Source organism: Erithacus rubecula (assembly GCF_903797595.1).
Source record: "Erithacus rubecula genome assembly, chromosome: 3".
In the NCBI taxonomy this organism is placed as follows: Eukaryota; Metazoa; Chordata; class Aves; order Passeriformes; family Muscicapidae; genus Erithacus; species Erithacus rubecula.
The window spans coordinates 23729535-23745081 of record NC_136689.1 but is presented as its reverse complement, the minus strand read 5'-3'; the positions used below and the strand labels follow the sequence as shown (position 1 = coordinate 23745081).

The window sequence follows — 15547 nt, the reverse complement described above, 5'->3', positions numbered from 1 at the left end:
ATGGATGGGAGGGTGGCAGTGGAAGAAACATCATTTCGGGGGAGAAAACTTCGGTATGAGTGTACACATAATAGCATGTACGAGGTGTACCTGAACATTCCGCTCCGTGCGAAGTCTGACACGCTCACTTTTGCACAGCGAGTCTATTTTTATTTGTATTTATAGCGGAGCTGGGAGCTGCCGCCCCGCCTTGCCCACGGCACGGGCAGCCTGCCGAGCCCGGCCCGGCCCCGGTGCGGTGCGGGCCCGCCGGGCGGGGCGGGGGCAGCGGGCAGCGCCGGGCGCGGGGGCGGGACGGACGGACGGACGGACGGGACGGGACGGGAGCGGCCATGGGGAAGCTGCTGGCGCTGGCTCTGGTCGGGATAGCGGCAGCCTTGGCGGCGGAGCGGCTGCTGGCCTTCCGGTGGGTGAGCGGGCTCTGGAGCTGCGGGGCCCGGTGCCGGCGGGCGGGACGGGGCACGGGCGGGCTCCGGCGGGATCCCGGCGGGAGCTTCCCCGCCCTCCCAGCGGGAGAACACCGCAATCCCGGTCTCGGGCACAGCTGAGCCAGCACCTGCCCTTGCATCAGCGCGGGGTCAGCGGAGGGGAAGGGTTCTCCAGCAGCAGCACCGTCCTTGCCGTCAGCGTTATCAAGGGAACTGTATTTTCCCGAGAAAATACAGGCGCTGTAATGCCCTTTTCATCTGGTTTCGGTACAATGTAACTTCGGCACCATGTGTGCAGCAGAAATGCCCTTTTCGCTGAGTGGATGTGAATCCTCCTCAGGATGATGTTGGGAGCAAGGGGGACCAAGGGAGAAGGTGCCCTGGGTCGGGAGGGTGGCTAGTACTTCTGTTTTTATGGAGGTATATACCCCTGCAATTAACAGGGGTGTGCCAAAAGCACTGTCTGAATTTACCTCATCTGCCGACAGTAACCCTAAATCAGTTTGCCAGAAACTCGGGTTATGTTCTTCCAAAGCTGACCTCTGGATCACAGTACCTGCTGTGTAGGTGAGGCTTCCTCTGATGGAGCACAGGCTTTGGGGATCCTAACTTGTGACCTCACCTGCTGTGAGCTGGAGAAACCAGCCACGTCATGCTCCACATCACACACCTCATGCCATGAGGTAGGAATGTGAACACTGCTGTTACAGCAGCTTCTGTCCTGAAAGCTCCCAAATGTGTAACCAGTCCTTTCAGGTCACAAAAGTGATGCTGAATTACTGTGCTGGAAGATGACAAAGTCATTATAATTTTGTTTATGCTCACAAGGACTCCAAATGCCTGATTTCAAAGCAATGGCATCAGCTAATTGAACTTTGGGTAGATAGTAATTGTGTCCAATTACAAAAGGAGAGCTTTACTGCCTAGACCCTGGTACCTGGCATGGATGAGTTTGTGTGTTGCACTAAATCCACCACGAGTGTTACTGGGGACAGCCACGGAGGTAACGGGGCCCTCCTGCCCTGGAGTTGCATAAGCTGGGACAGCAGAACTGGGAGATGCTCCAGGCTTAATGGGGTGAGCCATTTCAAAGTGCTGTGAAGAGCAGGGGGCTCCACCTCTCCTCCAAACTGAATGAACAAATGAGACATTAGGAATCTGGTAAAGGAGAATCTCGTGGGGAAACAGGATCCTCCTGCCCCTGTACCTCTCTGCAGGTTTTCCCTGTGTACTGTGTTTTCTGCAAACTGCAGTGTACCAGCAGTCTTAAGACAGTTGCCAAGTTTGGAAACACACAACTTCAGACCACAAAGTACTCTAAAAGTAATTTAATACAGTCTTGAGAGAAGAAACTGTGGGTGGTGTTAGCTCTTGCCAAGGGTCTCTTTTATTCATCCCCTACCCAGAGGGCAGGAATCCAGCAAAGACTTTCTGCAGTTCCTTCTGAATTTTTTAAAAAATCCCCAGAATTAAATCCCAAAAGACTCATGATTGGTTAGTCTAGAGACGAGGAAAACTAAAAGAGAGGTCGGTCTTTGAATATACAAGGGATTCCTTCTGAAGGAAAGGGGAGGCCTGTGGTCTGTGTCCCATGAAGTAGGACAGCAGGTGGAGGACTGAAACTGGAAAGAGAAGCTGTGAGGGAAAAGATGCCATGCACTGGAGTTGCACCAAGTAGCAAAAACTCTTGCTTTCTTTGAAGTTGCATCCTGCACATATTGCAGGTCCTCCTGCAGTATTCTGGGCCATTCTTAGTAGGGCCAGTCAGTAATCTAGGCCATCTGGCTGCGTGGCTGAGGCTGTCTGAGCTAGATAAACTGACACATTTTGGAAAAGCCTCTGTATGTGCTGCAGGCTTGTGACTGGTGTCCTTTTGAATTATTCTCATTCCAGCCCATGAAGTGTTTCCCTGGGAATGCTGTCGGGATATCATCATCCCTTGCTGGCTGCTGGCTGAGTTCCTGCTGTGCTTCTGGCTCAGGGCACTTGCAGCCTGCCTGGGAAAAGCTGATGAAAATAGGGAAGGGAAAGGCCCTAAGCAGGCAGCAGTGCAGCTTCAGGCAAGATCACCCTGAAGCACCCTGGAGGGCTTGGTGGGTTTGGCTGTGCCAGGATGATGGGTAAGGGGGCAGCTGATATCCCTCCCGTGCTGTTTGTGGGCTGGGAGCCAACATGATTCTGTCAGTTCCCCTGTGCTGGGAGAGAGGGCTTGGGAGGGCTTAACTTGGCTCCTTTCCCTTGCTGTCGTCTGCACTTTTTGCTGTTTATCTTCTTTTCTTTTGGCCTTATATTAACAGCCTGTGTCAATGATACAGCACTGAAGCAATTTACAATTCATGTTTAAGTGATTAAAAAAATGCAGGACTGATATACCATACAGTGCTCAACCCTATCACATATTTTTCATATCACTGACTGATACTGCTGTTTAGTTTATGTTTATGCCTAAAACTATAACATAAACATGGGAAGGTTTTGCTATGGGATCTTTGCGTTCAGAATTTCCTGTGCTTGCAGCAATAACCTCAACACATGCATATGACAGTCTTGCAATGGAGTTACACGTTAGGTTAAATACTTCCTTCTGGACAGGAAAAAAAAAAAAAATTCTAGCACACCAGAAAACATAGAAATGCAATATATTTTCTTGTGTCACTGTGGACCAGCATGGTCGAACCTCCTGGCTGTGAGGTGTCATTCATGCAGATTTACAAACAACTTGGAATTGAGAAAATGGAGAAATACAAATTTGTGTGTGCCTGTCTATATCTTTTTGTCCATTGATATATGAGCCAGAGGTGGAATTTCATGTGCATTCATGAATGAAATGAGTCCTGATGAAGAGTAATGCTTGGGGTGGTTACCAGGAGGGAAGAGGAAAGGACAAGGTAATTGCTAGAAACCATACTCTTAGGTCCTGCTTGTTGTAAGGAAATGAGTGCTCCTGCCTTGCAATAGTGCCATTGCTGCCTTTGAATGCAGACAAAAAATGAAGCAAGTGCAACTGCTGATGTCCCAGTCACCAAAAATAGGCTGTAGGTTGTACTAGGATATTGCCCTCATGTGAAATGTTGGTCCTAACTGCAGGGTGGTTCTATATTTAGGTGTCTGAAACCTGAAGAAAGTGTGGTTATGTTATTTTATCATCTGAGCTGCGGTGGGTCATGAAAGCTTGTTGCTGAAGCTCGTGAACAAAATGAAGTTTCTGAAGTTACTCAGAGTGGAAGAATCACTTAATCCCTGGTCATGTGTAACCACTGCAGTGATTCGGAGCAGTTGCTGTTGTTGGTTCTGGAGTTTGCTTATTCACTCATTTACAGCTGATTTGTTGCTGCAATATGGCAGACAATAAAACTGGAAGCCGGGGCATTTACCTGTTCCAAAAGTGGCTGTGTGCTGTCTAACCCTGTTCTTCCCTCTTGCAGGAGCAGGCTCAATGCTTCACGGGAAGTGCCCCCAGTGAGCCTCCCGAGCTGCCGGCTCATTAAAGGCATCGGTACGTGCTTAAAATAACTGAGTGCTTTGCTTTTGTCCACACTTCTTTTGTAGTGGCTTCTTAAAGCCAGCTTCCCAAAAACAAAGTGTTGATTTGACTTTCATTTGCTGCTCGGACTTGGAAATAGGGAGAAGCTGCAGGAAGAAAATGGTACTGAAAAGTTAGTTTGGTGTAAGTTGGTTTTTAGTTTCTTGTCCTTTTCTTGAAATCGAGTACTTTGCAAACACTTGCCCATTGCTAAGTCACTTAGGAAATGATTTGGCTTTTGGAGGAGGGTGGGCTGGCTCTTCAGGCAGGTGCCTACAGGAGGCTGTCAGCTGGTGGCATCTTGGGGATGGGACATGCTGCAAGGGTGGGAGCTCTAGGGGAGGGCCACAGGCACATGGTGAAGGAGCAGCAGCTAAATGCCAGCCAGGATGTCCCTCCCCAGTGCCACATTTTGGGGATGTTTCAGAGGCAGCTGGTGCCGAGCGGGAGCTCGGCGTGGTTGTGCAATGCAGCTGTGCAGTTCCAAAGAGCAAGGGGTCATGTTTGTCATCTTAGTCTGGTTTGCAGAGAGGCTTAACAGAGTGCCTGAAATGTTGACTTTGTACTTTGGGCCATGTGTTTAGCACACAGCAGCATTTCTGTCTTGGCTTCTTTTTTCTCCATTTAGGATAACCAGTTTATTAAATGGATAGCTTTTTTGTGTCTCCCTTTCTCCCAAAAAAAACCTCAACAACAGGCTTGATGGCTAAGGATTTCCCCCTCCTTAGTATTTTTGGAAATATCTTAAATTAGCTTGAATTTTTTTTTTCCTGTGTAAAAAGTCATAGGATGAACTTTTACAGCCTTGCCTTTGAGCTTGCTGAGTCAGTGAGTTGATTTCAAAAATCTAGTTTCTTCCTTGTGTCAGGATTCAAACATCCATCTTTATAAAGCCAAATTGCTGCTATGAATAAGTATATGCAGAGTTCTTGTGCTTGAGAATAGGTACACAAAAAATTGCATTAAAAATAGTTCCAGGTCTTCTAGATTAAGTTGTAATTTGCTCATACAAGCCTATGAATGATGCTTGTTTGATGGTGATGAATATAAAATAATTTCTGAGTAATTCTTTAAGCATATCACTATTGCAATATTTATGAATTTTTTGCAACATGATTATTCTGTTGAGGAAAGAAGGAAACTTGGAAAAGACAAATAGAGTTGTCTTTCATTTCTGAACAGTATCTTGGTTTTTGTGCCTGGCATTTACATGCGGATTAGGTTATTTCTGAGAACCTGTCTCTGCTTAGAGGCAGTGGATCCATTTACAGAGCTTCATTTCTGCTTCCTGTTGGCTCCTCTAGTTCTGTCCCTTCACACAGAGAACTGCACCTTGCCTTGCAAAAAAATGCCAAAGATTAGTTTAGCAGGTCCAGTGTGGCAGAAAGAGAAGTAACAAAGGTTTGTGCAAACTCAAAAGTTGGCACAAAAGTTCACTCAAATGTCTTCTAAAAACTCATTTGCTGTGACTAGGGGGCTTTTATCACTCAGGGTGACCAAGGATCCCTAAAGCTCAAATACTGCCTAGGTAGTGCAATTCAAACATGGGGTTCTGCTGTACTCAAGGCTGCTTGTGTGGGTGGCTTTGTGTAAGGATGTCTTTGTACATGAACATCTTGGCCTCCTGGGCCTTTTGCCTTTAAAATGCAAGTTTAAAAAACAATCTCCCTTTATTTTAATATTTAAATCAGTCCTTCTGAACTCTTAAATGCTACATAGGTCCCAGAGCTGGATCAGCTGGATCTGAGCAAAATAATCTTAAACTATCCATTCTGTACATAGAAGAACAGACCTCTGGTACAGCCTGTGAATTATAAGTGATAGATCTATAGTAAGTGAAGCAAACAGAGCAAATGGAAGACTTCTCTAGTGGACCCTTTTCTTTCTACACAGTTTAATCTTTTCTGTATCTTTGTGAAGACTTTATTCTGCTTTGCAAATATTGTGCAATATAAGCACAGATGCAAACATTGAACAAACAAAAATTGCAGCTTGTCCTAAGCCTCATTCATAAATATGTAGGAAAGGCTATATTTGCAGAATAAACACCAGCTTCTGAGTTTTATTGGTGGCTCATCATGTCACTGGTTTATAATAAACTAACCATATCTCCTGTACTAATTCCTAAAGTTCAGGAAGCTACTATAGAAGTTTCTAGAAATACTTGTATCTTGGAACAATTTGTGGGATAAAGGCAAAACGGTGTCACACCTTTGGATATGAAATCCAGATGAGTTTTTTTGTTAGATACACCTGCAGAGTACATCATACTAAGATAAAATCAAAAACAGCAAAAAGCCAGTGTTTCTAAAGTAGGCAGCAGTTTTTCATGCTGTCTTTTAATTTTTCTTAAATGCCACCTCTTCAGATAATCCCATGGACAAGCTGGGCTCAGTGATGCAATTAAACAACATAGTGCATTTGAGTGACACCTGAGGAGTCAGTTCCTGACTGTCCTGGCCCACAGAGCCCTCCCAAAGCAGGGCATGCAGGAGAGTCCCTGTGTCTGCAGCCCCTCCTCGGTGTGCTGGATCAGCAGGGCTGTGCTGAGTCAGCATTCCACTGCTCTCCTGACACCACTGCCTTCCACACATTCCAGGACCAGCCATGGAGTGCCCAAAATGTGCTTTGCTGGGCAGTTTCTCTTGGGGCAGTTGGGTGCAGGGCTCTCAGAGTGCTCCTTCCACTTGTGGTTTTTAATTATCTGCTCCCAATTAGCCTGCTCATCTTTCTGCTTGGCAGCCTCACTGATTCAGTAGCGATAAATGATTGTATCTCTGTTTATGCACTCACCAGTGTGTGCTGCCAGGAAAAGCTGTCTGTCCAGCTCATGTCACCATGGCAATTGAGCCTCTCAGCATTTATTTGTGCTGTTATCCTCACAGCAATCCTGGGAAGTGGAGAATTGCCACTAACCCCATTTCATAAATTAACCCATATTTCAAGAGACTGGGGCGAAGGAAAGGAGTTTGTGGCTTAAATCAGAGTGTAAGCTGAGCTGAGGAGAAAACCCCACTCAAACTTAAAACAGCAATTGGAAAATACAGACTCTAAATGTCTCTGGACACACAAGTGCAGATGTTGTTTCTTGCTTGAGTAAGTCAAAATTCGGAACCAAAACCCAGGGTGGGAAACAGCTGACTCCTCCCAAAATGCATCTTCAGACTTTTTGCTCATCAGAAGGCAGGGATACTCTGCTCATTGCTGTCATGGGATGGAACAGGAACTTACTCAGGCTGAGGAGGAGCTGCTCCTGGCCAGAAGTGAGAAGTTGTGCTACTGCATCCTACCAGGGCTGAGCTGGGGAGGAACTTCCATGGATGTGTGGACTTGGGATTCTGGTTCATCTCCACAGAGGCAGTCAGTGATCCCAGGATAAACTGCAGCCCAGCCAAGTGCTTGGATAAATAGGAGTTGCTTAAAAGCAAACAGTAAACCCAGCTCAAATTTGCAGGTGCATCCTTGGGAGGAGGTGTTGAGGAGTGAGGGATTGTGTGACCCTTGCAGGCTGTGGCAAAGCAGGACAGGGTGTGGAGACATGGGACAAGCTGGGTGGAAAAACCTTGTGTTGATGGCTCTGATAAAGAAAACCTGCAGAAGAATTTTCTTTAAGCAAATGCTCCTGAGTGGTTTCCCTCATCATCTGGCAAGTGGATTGTGAGGAATGCTGTTTTTGCTGGTGATTTGGAAAAGAGAGGGGAGGCTTCTCAGGGGAGTGGTGGAAATGTGGGATGGCAAATGGGCTCCAGCATTGCACTAAAAGCTCTTTGGAGAGTGCTTGATGAAAACCTAAAATTTCTTTAGTGTTCTTACTAAAGGGATTTTATTTTCCTTTCTTAGCAGGGAAAAATATTAGGAGCTACAGGAACTGGCAATATTGGAAGTGATTACCTGTAGTTGAAAGTGAGGTCTAACTATGAAAGCCCTTAGCTGTTGTAGATATAGTTGGTTCTCTGTCACTTGAGAGCTTTAACAAAATATTTGGCAATCCACCTTTGTGAAGTGTCCCAGCTCAACCAGGAGAATTAGTGTGCACAATTCCCACAGCTGCCTTATGCAAGCCTGAGGCCTGAGTCACAGGTATGGTCCTGCTCTGGAAATCTCCATGCCCACACTGATTGCTTGCTGCAGAATATCCTCAGGAGCTGGTGATTCATCCCACACCTGGTGACTCATCTCAACATCTGGGGCACATGGAGCTGGTGGGAGACAGCCTGGCCACTGCAGGGGCACCCTGGAACATCAGTTCCTAACTGTCCTCTGCTACCACTTTTAACACTGTGTGATCTTTTCCACCAAACTTCCTCATGTGCACAGTCACATCAGAAAGGGTCATTCATGGGAGCTGGAATTGTATTTAAAAGGAGTTTTTCCAATGGGAAATACTTAATGTCACCTGAAAGCCCCTGTTTTACTCTGTTTTGCAGAAACTGGTTCAGAAGACATCGATATCCTTCCCAATGGACTGGCTTTCATCAGCTCTGTAAGTTCCCCTGCTACCTCCCCATGCTGGGGCTCACCTGCTTCCTTATCTGCAGAAGCCACAGGTGAAAACAGCAGCAGGGGCTCTTTTCCACAAGGCTGACCTGCTCCCAAAGAACAGCCTTATGTTGGCTTGGCTGTCATTCCCCTCTGTTTGAGCAAGCATGCTTCTTGACTCTGAAGTGGTGTTGGTGGCTCTGACATGGATATCCTATTGCACTGACTTACCTGGCCATGTAACCTTGACTTTCTTTCATGCTACTTCACTGAAATGTTGAAATGTCAATTCTCTACCATGTTAAGAAGATGTATTAATTCCCTAACTATAAAAAAAAAAAAAAAAATAAAAAAAAAAAAGTGATTTTATTTGTCAGTTTTGCTGTTCCTGGTTTTTGGTGTTTTTTTTTTTGTTTTTGTTTTTTTGTTTTGTTTTTTTGGGTTTTTTTTAGCCTTTATGAGATAGGTTTTCAACCTTTTCTTTGCCGTTAGGATGTCTGGTGATTATTTTATAAAACAATAGCTGATGTTCTCATTTCTGTGCTCTGAGCACTGAGGTAATGATGATGTTAAATCAGTCTGTGGTGCTGGACTGCCAGTCTGTCCCCACGGTGTGGCAGTTTGCAGACACGCCAGGTGTGGCTGGGCTGTGGTGCCTTGGGCACAGCTCCTTGTGTCCCCACAGAGCCAGGGGCAGCAGAGCCATCCCTCCACCTCCCTCACTGCTCTGCAGTCTGCAGCAGAGGCACAGACATCCCCTGGGTGCTTCCAAGCCTGATCAAAGCCCCAGCTTCTTCAACCCAGTGATGCTCTTGTGTACCTTTTATCCAGGAATTCTTTTCTTATGTTTGGATTCTACAGGGCTTGAAATACCCAGGATTAAAGAGCTTTGCTCCAGATAAACCAGGTGAAATATTTTTGATGGATTTGAATGAAGACAACCCCAGAGCAGTGGAACTGAGAATCAGCCGAGGGTTTGACCTGGGATCGTTTAACCCTCATGGAATCAGCACCTACATAGACAGAGGTAAAGAGCTCGAGATGGTGGCAGATATCAGCCTGCAGAGCACAATCAGGAATCCCTTTGCAGCCTTGCCCTGCACCCCCAGTGATTGTTCTTGCTGGGACACAAAAAGTTTTGGGTTCTTTTTCCTTTGTTTTGTTCTTTTGTAAATGTCAGTTGCTAAAGGAAACACAGTTGCACATAATTTCAATCTGTCTGAAACAGAAAGATGCCCTGGATATTAATAGGAAAGAAAACATGGTAAAAGTTAGAGTTGAAAACCACAGGAAATTGATTGTTTGTTTACATCTGCCTCACACTGGGCTCAAGTGTTTTGAGGAGATACATCCTTCACCAACTAGTAGTGCCCAGAATGGAAACTTTTGTGGCAAAACAGTAAATTATCAAATCTCTGTAAATTACCAAAGACTGTTACTCTCTGGCTAAGCCAGGTTCTGTTCTCCTACAGGCTCTGATTAGCAATAAAGTATCTTTTCCCCTGTCCTTTCACTGGGGGTTTTAGCAGAGCAATTAGAATTCTGCAAATAAAAGGAGAATTGCTGCAGTTTGACCTGCATCCCCATCACCCTGTGTTGGAAAAATCAGTGGTGGCTAAAGTAGGGTCCTGCTAGCAGGGCTGGGCAGATGGGCTGCAGCCTGCATAGGATGCAGGAGAAGGATGCTCCTTTTGCTCTCCCAGGGGATGTGGTGACAAACCCAAGAGCCCAAACTGCCTTGGCCACAAGCCCTTCTTCTACCTGACTGGGGCTGTTTCACAGACTGCAAAACCCAGTGCCTTGGGTATAAGGATGAGGTGGTAATTTCTTTCCTCCTTGGAAGAAATAGCTAAATTCTAGTACACACACAGACTTTGCAGAGAATTCTGCTGTTTCTGTTTCTTTTCCAAGATGACACCGTGTACCTCTTTGTTGTGAACCATCCTCACCAGAAGAGCACAGTAGAACTGTTTAAATTTGTAGAAGATGACAATTCTCTTGTACACCTGAAAACCATTCGACATGACCTTCTGACAAGGTACTGGACTCAAATACAGTCTTCCCCCACATCAGGCTGCACTGGTGAAATCCAGTGTAGGATGAATTTTGGGTCTAAGCTGTTATTAATATATTTCCTTTTTAACCAGCATCCCTGTTTCTCTTATTGATTACTTCTTGTCTGTGTAATCAAAAGCAGTGTTTCTCCAATCCCTTCTCTAAATTAGATTTTTTACAGCTGTATCACCAGATTAGTCTTAAGCCCTGCTGTGATTGATGCCAGGGAATTAGCTTGGCATCCATTTCTCCTTTGTTCATGTAACCCATGCTCAGGTCATTGCAGATATGAGTCTCCAAATTTTTATTCTCTGGATTTCCTACACTGTGACAAACCCCATACATTTAGCTTTTTTTCTGGGTTTTTTTAATACAAAAATTTTTTTGGTCTGTCATGCTGCAATATGATTGTGCAAATATACAGCCAGATTGATAAAGTTGTCATAACACCTACTTGTTCTCTGTGTTCTACTTGAATGTAATGCAAATAGTTATGATAGTAATAAGAATGATAATGATAATAATAATATTAGTAATTTCCATGTACTTACAGACAGGTAGCCAGATCTCTAGTTGATGCCCTGTGATTCTGTTCAGGTCTCAGCATTGGACAGTCCTGGCTCATAGAAAATAGAAGTAAAAAGGTCTAAATAATTTGATGACTACTTGAAGTGCATCTATAATCGCAGCCTCTTTATGGGTATTGATGACCATGTCCTGACTCTATTCTGGGCAGTCCTAAAATGCTCCTTCATACCTCTGTTTTAATTTTTTTTTTTATTTTTTTATTTCTCCATCTCTTTATTTATGTTTTTCAGTGTGAATGATATAGTAGCCATGGGACCAGACAGCTTCTATGCTACTAATGACCACTACTTCACTGACTTCCTCTTGATGTTCTTGGAAATGTTCTTGGGTTTAACCTGGTCAAATGTTGTCTACTACAGTCCAAAAGAAGTTAAAGAAGTAGCATCTGGGTTTTATTCAGCCAATGGAATTAATGTTTCACCTGATAGAAAGTAAGTTTTTCCTTACATTAGGTTTTGTTTGATCACACAGAAGTATCTGAGATCCTAATTTGTGCATGTGATACCCCTGTGGTTGGGTGTGTGAACTGGTTCATGTAAGGGAGGGTGCTGCCTGTGCAACTCAGGTGCTGCAGTGCTTGTAGCACAGTTTTGTGTCTCAGTGTTTAGCAGCATTGTTTGCTGCATTGTGTGGTACTTTATAGGCAATATAAGTGAACAGTTGCTGCATTTAAGCAGCTGATACAGGAGTTTGTGTGTCTTGCTTGCAAGGATTAATGGGGCAGGTTTTCTGCAAGCAGGGAGTGCTCTACAGTCTTAATCTGACTCAACCAGTCCTGTGGTGTGGACAGTGATCTTAAAAAAATAAATCATTAATTGTGACTTTCTGGTTCCAAGGCTTATTTCAGTGTTGTAATGGAAAAGCTGGCACAGTGTGAAGCTGCACTGGCACCTCAGCAGGTTGGCTTCAGTGCCCTATAGCCAGCTTGAAAGATCTGTCTGTGTGTGTGTGTTTGCACAGGAGGAACTGCCTAGTTTTGGTGTTTGCTTGCTCATATACATTAAGAGCTGCTTTTCTTTCTTTTAAAGGTACATCTATATTGCAGATGTATTGGATCACAGTGTCTATGTCATGGAAAAACATGCTAACTGGAGTTTAACCCATGTGAAGGTAAGGTGCTGCTGTTCTATAAAAAAAGAGGCAAATATGGATTTTGGGCAGAGTAGGTTTGATGAATGACATTCCAGTGTGATCATCTGTAAAGCTGTGATCTGAGTGGCTCCTGCTGTGGGTTTGCAGAGGTGCCCACCCTCTTCCACCCTCCCACCAACAACCAGGGAGGGGTCTTGGGTCTGCTGTTGAGCTGTAGTGGAAGTCTGCCTCAGACAATGTGGATCAGAGACCTGAAAGCATCTACAGAAGGTGTAAATGAGCTGATGGAGGAAGCTCAGAGCAGCAAGCAGGTTTCTCACAGCACAGGGGTGGGGATGATGCATACCAGGGGAAAAGAAGAATAGAAGTGGGGGGGAAAGTATTTCTTTAAAAAAAAAAAAAAAAACAGTCTAAGTTATGTCAGATGAGACAAGTCTGTTGGTTATCTTGTAGCTTACTTCCAGGATTTGTGACAGATTTAACTTTATGTTTTTCCTCTGTGCTGGACAGACTCTGCAGCTGGACACTCTGGTCGATAACTTGTCTATTGACCCTCGCACTGGAGACATCTGGGCAGGGTGTCATCCCAATGGGATGAAGCTCTTCCACTATGATCCTGAGAACCTTCCTGCATCTGAGGTGCCTTTTGAGAGACATCATTGGTCTCTTGGCTATGTCTGTGCCAGAAAGTTGTTTTGTTCAAATTATGCTGGTATAACTTAACTGCATTTCATAGAAAGTGTCTGGCACAAAGTGCCTTTGTTAAAGCAAAGACCAAGCTGGCTTCTGCTTTTGAGTGAGAGCCTGAACAGCATATACTCACTAACAAACACTTATTCAGATCCTTGGGCAGCAACTAAATAATTTCCAACCAGTAGCTCAGTCACTTTGGACTCCTTAGGCTGCTTTCTGTGCAGCTGGGGACATGCACACAGATTCTGATGAACTGTATTAATTACTGGGCCAGCACCACTTTGTCAAACTACATATAATTGGCTGAGTGCAAAGAGTGACCAGAAATGTGCCCACAGGAATGATTAATCTATGCAAATGTAGGTTAGACTGTAATTCTGTGAAATCTGTGAGGTACTGACATTGGGGTGATAGTGACTATTTGATTTCAGCCTTGTCTGAAGCTCCCTGTAAGATAGTTCTCAAAATTGCCATGTTCAATAGCAATAGATTTATGATACTAGGCAGTTGTGTACTCTGTCTGTCTGGGAAAAACATGAAAATGGGAAGATACTAACTAACTCTTAGTCTGGAAAAAATGTGCAGGTTCCTAGTGGTGAGGATGGCTGCCTTTCTCCCTTACACATGATGCACAACAACTTAAAAAAATCATTGTTCATGGATGGTGCTTCACTAAGGCCCTCTCACAGGAATCACATGGTTGCAATTATCAGCAGCTGTTCATTCTCACTGATTTGTTTACTTTAACATGCTGATGTTCCCCTATCCCTGGAGCTTTTTCACCTGTGGCCATCTCACTAGCTGTGTCCTCCCTGGGCAGGTGCTGCGCATCCAGAACATCCTCTCGGAGGAGCCCCTGGTGACACGTGTCTACTCTGACAATGGCTCTGTGCTCCAGGGAAGCTCAGTGGCATCCATCTACGAGGAAAAACTGCTCATTGGCACAGTCTTCCACAGAGCTCTCTACTGTGAGCTATAGCTCCTCACGGGCAAGACCTGCTGCTGTGGAAAGGATTTGATGCCGTGGGAACTCACTTAGTTTCTGCTAGACCTGCTAACAAGAAGACTGTTCCAATAAAGGTTAACTACAGTAATGGAAATGTATTTTAGCCTTCCTCTCCAAAATGAGACTTCTATGCAATAGTAAACGAAATGGAAGTGAAGGTGAGAACTTAGTTTATCTGTGTAATGGGGAGGACCCCACGTTGTTAACACAGGGTAACCTTTGAAGTTCAATTTCAGATTGCAAATGACTAAACTATTGGACACTGAACTATGTGCTGGCTAGATTTCTGGTTTGTTGTTTGGCTGTTTTTTTTCCCCCATGGGAAAAGTGATTTTGTAAATGAGAATTGCTGACTACCAGTGTGGTGTGCATTCTTGTCACAACCCCTGGGCCTTCCCAGGGACTCTGCTAGGGGTTTTTATTCTAAACCATGGTCACACGTGTTCTGTGGTTAACTTCAGCTGGTGTGGATTCCCGGGCACTGCTGTGCACCAGGCAGCCCTTCATGTGTACCTGGCATCAGCTACTGACATGTTGCACTGCCAGAAGCCCCCCAGGCTTCCTTCAGCTACTGTTTTTAGGATGATGTTAGCAGTCATTTGCAATGACTTGCCATATCACCTGCTGGCCCCAGGAAGCCTCTGCTCCACCCCAAGCCCCCACGCTGCCACTGACTCACTGGGCACAAGAAGTTGTGTGAGGCTGAGAACAGCCAGTGGCAGGTTGGCCCTTCAAAATGCCAGCAGCCTCCTACACACCCACTACCAACAGTGGGCCTGGTATTTGTGATGTTTTGTATCCACCTAGCACCTGCTGCAGGGGCCAGTGATGGCTGGAGGGGCAGACTTGGGTGTCAGTTAATCACACAGTTAATTGATGGTCTCTGGGGGAGTGGCTCTGCATCAGCAGGTCTGTGCACAAGCTGCTTACGGTGCTCTCCAAAATGCTCAGTTGATCTGGGGACTTGAGCACTGGCCAGGCTTCACTGTCTGCCCATGAAGGCTTTGGTGACAAGGACTCATCTGTTTGGATCACAGCCCTGAGTCTTTTGCTGCCCAGGGCGTGCAGCCCTTCCACAGAGCAGAGCCAGCCCTGAATGAGGGCAGCTTTTGTCTAATCCCTTTGCTGTACTCTGCATTACCTAACTCTGGTTTTCCCACTCCTTCTTTAGTAACTTCTCTCCCTGCAGGACACTTCCAGCTCCCCTCCTTGGTGTACTTTTCTACAGGAACTTGTAATCCATTTTCAGCCTTGAAGAGCAGATGTCATTCCCAGAGCCCAAGCTGAAAGAACTGTTCTGAAGGGAGTTCTCACAGTAGGAGAGGTTGGGCTATTCACTCATTTGTGATTAGCCATCAGTGGCTTGCACTAGCATTCCAAAGTGATAATTCCAGTCCTGTGTCACTTTTTGTTCTGAAGAGTTACATCATGTATCAGTGGCAGTGACACAGCTGAAATGCCAACCAGTCACCCTGCAGGTCCTGGATTTACTCTCTGGTTGTAAAAGTGCAACAGTCACTTCACTCAGCAGTGCAGAAGTAACCCATCAAAACATTATTGTCACATTTTACCGTTGCTTAAAACATCTTCAAATGAAAAAATCAACATGTTGGATCTTGTCAAACTTCCATTTTTTTATTGGTTTTGGCCTTTCAGAAAATCAAGACTGTCTTCACTTGCTTT

At 45.2% G+C, this 15547-nt stretch overlaps 2 protein-coding genes across 13 annotated transcripts in view; both read left to right on the top strand.

Annotated features, from left to right (window-relative positions):
- The window catches only part of SGCE (sarcoglycan epsilon), a 452776-nt gene that overhangs the window by 232474 nt on the left and 204755 nt on the right, over positions 1-15547 (top strand). The window lies entirely within an intron of this gene.
- LOC306800386 (serum paraoxonase/arylesterase 2) lies at positions 263-14131 on the top strand. Its single transcript, XM_079302450.1, has 9 exons — positions 263-406; positions 3854-3924; positions 8379-8434; positions 9292-9457; positions 10342-10468; positions 11304-11504; positions 12102-12183; positions 12676-12804; positions 13679-14131. Exons 1-9 carry the CDS (start codon positions 333-335, stop codon positions 13835-13837), a joined length of 1065 nt encoding a protein of 354 aa, XP_079158576.1. The 5' UTR covers positions 263-332; the 3' UTR covers positions 13838-14131.

Excerpts from the sequence above, each read along its gene's own strand:
- LOC306800386 (XM_079302450.1), top strand. The coding sequence starts at position 333 with ATGGGGAAGCTGCTGGCGCTGGCTCTGGTCGGGATAGCGGCAGCCTTG. Across the intron at positions 3,925-8,378 it reads CCGGCTCATTAAAGGCATCG|AAACTGGTTCAGAAGACATC; the intron begins GTACGTGCTTAA and ends TCTGTTTTGCAG. Across the intron at positions 8,435-9,291 it reads GACTGGCTTTCATCAGCTCT|GGCTTGAAATACCCAGGATT; the intron begins GTAAGTTCCCCT and ends TGGATTCTACAG.